The sequence below is a fragment of the Helianthus annuus genome, chromosome 12, assembly GCF_002127325.2.
Source record: "Helianthus annuus cultivar XRQ/B chromosome 12, HanXRQr2.0-SUNRISE, whole genome shotgun sequence".
NCBI lineage: Eukaryota > Viridiplantae > Streptophyta > Magnoliopsida > Asterales > Asteraceae > Helianthus > Helianthus annuus.
This window is the reverse complement of record NC_035444.2, coordinates 77507147-77511221: the sequence shown is the minus strand read 5'-3', so window position 1 is coordinate 77511221 and position 4075 is coordinate 77507147. Positions and strand designations below refer to the sequence as shown.

Here is a 4075-nt window from a genome sequence, read left to right as displayed (position 1 = left end):
GGATGTTACCAATATCCTGATCCAGTATCCTGATCACAACAAAAGAAACATAGTCAGAATATTATTCATGATATATGAGCAGAAAACCACCCATAACACCCAATAGGCGCTATTTTTAGGCCACCACTTTTTACTACATTTATCAACCTAGTTCATGTCACGTTAACATAATTTATATTCATTGTATGCTAATTTATCATTCATTATATAAGAACTTAGGGATTGTTTGATGACCATGAAACAACCCATCGCATCATGTGTATGAAAGTTACTCAAACATCAAACTTAACCAAAGACTTTAATCATTCATACATACATGATGATTTCAAACGTATATTAACATGAATATAACATCAATTTCCTCTTATCATACAAGACCCATTTCATGACAAGTACGAACATGAACTTAAACTCATTGATCATTCAAATATCTTCTAATTACTATCATTCATGATAAGTATAAACATAAATATATCATAAACTTAATCATATTATCAAAACCCACTTGATAATCTACTTGTTAATCACTTACAAGTAACATTACATCAAGTATTTCACAATTTCATTATATCTAACGAAATTAAGCATACATATACACTGAATTTCATCTTTGGATCATAATCCAACAATCTAATTGCAAGTATTCCACCAAATCTAGGTTTTTAAACATACCTTATGATCCTCTTGTTTAGGTGATCGATAATATGTGTTCATGCACTGATTTGGGGCTCGAATTGATCTTCAATTTGGTGATTTTTATGATGAACAAGGGCTGCCCACTTTTCTTTCTCCTTGACATCGACCAGAACACACACCTCTTCTTAGCTTTTCGCCCCTTTTAATCCCTTACTTCCAATTGTCCAGAATTAGTCCCTTAGGTTTAGTTTTGTTTAAAACCTCCATAAAACACTACTAACAATTAACCAATTCTCATAACTAGGTTTAAATGTTCCTAGTCAATTTACTAAGTATGAGTTGTTACAACCCGATTCAACTTAAGTCCCATTCACTCGGGCCCTAGTATACAGTTTCTTATAAAGCACTTATTTACTTTTTATTTAACATTAGGTTTGTTTATTTAAACCTCAATGTTTACGGGTTAACTTTTACCACTAACGGTACTTTACCCGCTCATCCCCAATTTACTTGGTTTAATTTCCAAGTTCATTTTTGGGGTGTTACACAAAGGCGATCATTTGATATGCATTTGATAGTTCCCGAAGAGAATAGTTTACACCTGAATGTGTATGAGATGTTGAGCGATCATTCCAGGTGGTGTGTCAAGTATCAAGTAATGCTTGATGAACTCGTGGATGCCTTCCCGGAGATGATCTCTCCTTACAGTTATCATTTCTCACTCATTGATGTGGTTAGAGGCGAAGAAGAAGATACATTCATGGTGCTGATATTTCACAAAAAGATTATAACATATAATGTTCATGACAAGAGTTTTAAATAGATATTTTGTCTCCCTTGCAAGTATGAAGGTCTCTTTAACTTTTCATCGTTACACTGAAACCTTAACTGCTTTCTAAAAGACAATTCGGTTTGTTTGTTAGGGTGTTTGAACGTGTGTTTTACAAACATTGGTATTATGTGTTACTATGCTTTTGTTTGTGCATCTAAGCAGTCTAAATATACATGAACTTTAATGGATTAAATATCACAATGCAAACCTATCACGCTATTGCATACACTCAATTTTTTTTAATAGATTATTAATTCAAAAGTTAAACAATATCCTGCCCATCACCTAACCCGACTACATTATAATTTGTAAGATCATTCCAAAATTTTATATCGTTAAAAACGGTATTGTCAATGATTAGAGCCGTCCCCGAGAATTCTTGAAAAATTTTAATAACAGGCCCCTAAGTGTGATGGAAAATGACAAGATACGAGGTACATGTGTCCCTTCGATTCTTCGAGTAATCTTATTTGCATATTTTCACAAGTACTAAACAATGTTGGCAATGTTACACAACAGTCCATTCAACTAAATGAATGAAACTTGTTAGCAGGTTATACAATGGTCATCAGGTTCGTTTTGTAAATGATTTGTAAACAGATTAAACATAATAGGCACGCTGTAATAAAAGGGTTAAATGAGATGACCTTATAAAACATACTTTTTCTGTTTTAATTTCAAATGCATTCGGGGATCAACTACTGAACCGTCTAAACAACAAGATACGTTAAAACAAGCTAAACATGCCGACCCAAACACGGTTTTGTATCGTGTTTTTGGATCGCTCATGTTACAAACTGTCATCCCTTTGTAAAACTAGTCAATAGTTGAACACTGCAAGTGCTATGCAATCACCATACCAAACCAACGACAAGAACAACCAATTTTCAGCTATTAAAAGAAGCAAGACAAAGATTTAACCACCAAACAAGACGAGAATCAGATTCGACATCAATTTAACGACAGAAACAAAGTTCAAGGTTCAGTTTTCTAAAAACAAAACAAAAGCACCCTAGCGTCATAACTCGATTCCTTTAAATATTGACAATTTCAGGTCAGGAATCTTTTACTCAAATGCCCATGCATTCTCACGGCGGACTTCCTCTTCTTCCTCAGGGGTGAAGTCATTCTTGATGTTGAACGTCTTGCGAATCTCTTCAGGAGTCTTGCCCTTGATCATGTCAGCAACCGTTTGACAGGTCAGATCCAGTAAGCTTTTGATGTTGAGATAGTTTGCAGCCTGCGAAAAAAAAAACACACAAAACATTAGTCTCTGTGTTTTCAAGCTCATTACATAACATATAATATAACAACAAATCATCAAAACCAAAAGTAAATTTACTTCTACTGTAACAAAGCAATAGCCACATTGATGTACATAACAATTTCAAACAACATTCCCATATCAAAAGAAGACGAAAAGGAACCTGTGTTCTAAAGATATCGAACAATAACAAATCATCATAATACTCGAAAGAATTTGAAGGTAGTGTTCGTTTGAAACAGTATGGAATGGAATCTTGATGGAATTGGAATGTTGATTTCACTACTTATTTTCTTGGTTTCAACAAAAAAAAGAATTGGAATTGAACGAAAAAATAAGGAATGGAATCTACATTTCAATTCTACCCAAATTTCATTCCATTTTGCAAAACAAAACACCTAAATTACAAATTAAATTTCAGTTTCTGCGTGAATTCCCAATCCAATTCCATTACAATCCATGAAACAAACACTACCTAATTCTATTCTAAGGTAGGGTTCCTTCCGTGGAATGTAATGGAATTGGAATTTGCATAGGAATTGAAACTTGATTTGGAATTTAGGTGTGTAAGTTTCACATGATTGAATGGAATCTATAGCTCTAAAAAAACTGCATATCCAAACGCCCCCTTATATGATATGATATCCCTAAATATTATCAATCTCAAAATTCATGAATCAATCTAAACTAGAAATTAGGGCACACAAAACCAACTAAAACAACTCAATTAAAAGAATCTATCTAAACTACAACTTAACGATAATTATAATTAATTAGAAGAGTCAAAATCATACCAAAATTAGGTCAAAAAGGGTGGCTTGATCCACTTTAACAAACTCAGAATCAAACGATTTCAGATCCTCCTCAGCAGTCTTGTCCTCGTTCTTGGCCGATTCCACGTGCTTCTTGCAGTACTCAATAACCTTGGAGATGATCTTGCTGGTGACATTAGGTAAGGGGATGGTGGTGTTGGCGCAGTCATCTTCGATCATGTGTTTGATCGTCTGCGATTCCAACGCCACAACCTCATCTACCTCGAAGGTTTCTCCGTCGGAGCTCTTCAAGACGATGGTTTTCTGCGATGACATGATTGGGTAGGAGATTTGGGGATTATGAAACCCTAGGGAGAATGAAGAGGTTGATTTGGGGGAATTGATTGGGGTGAAGAATAAAACGGTGTGTGCCCTCGTTTATTTATAGGGTTGATTTCATAATATTAATCTTTACGGAATGTGACTTTAATACGATTACACCCCTTGAGTTTTCCTCAATTGTTGTTGAAGTCGGTGGAGTACACAAGAGAGGGTTTTTTTTTTTTTTTTTTTTTTTTTTTTTTTTGCACT

The 4075-nt window shown here is 34.4% G+C and overlaps 1 protein-coding gene across 1 annotated transcript; it reads right to left on the bottom strand.

Moving 5' to 3' along the window:
• Positions 1-2341: 2341 nt before the first annotated feature.
• Positions 2342-3941, bottom strand: LOC110895314 (SKP1-like protein 1B). Its single transcript, XM_022142602.2, has 2 exons — positions 3527-3941; positions 2342-2708 (listed from the first exon to the last, which is right to left on the bottom strand). Exons 1-2 carry the CDS (start codon positions 3818-3820, stop codon positions 2535-2537), a joined length of 468 nt encoding a protein of 155 aa, XP_021998294.1. The 5' UTR covers positions 3821-3941; the 3' UTR covers positions 2342-2534.
• Positions 3942-4075: the final 134 nt, after the last annotated feature.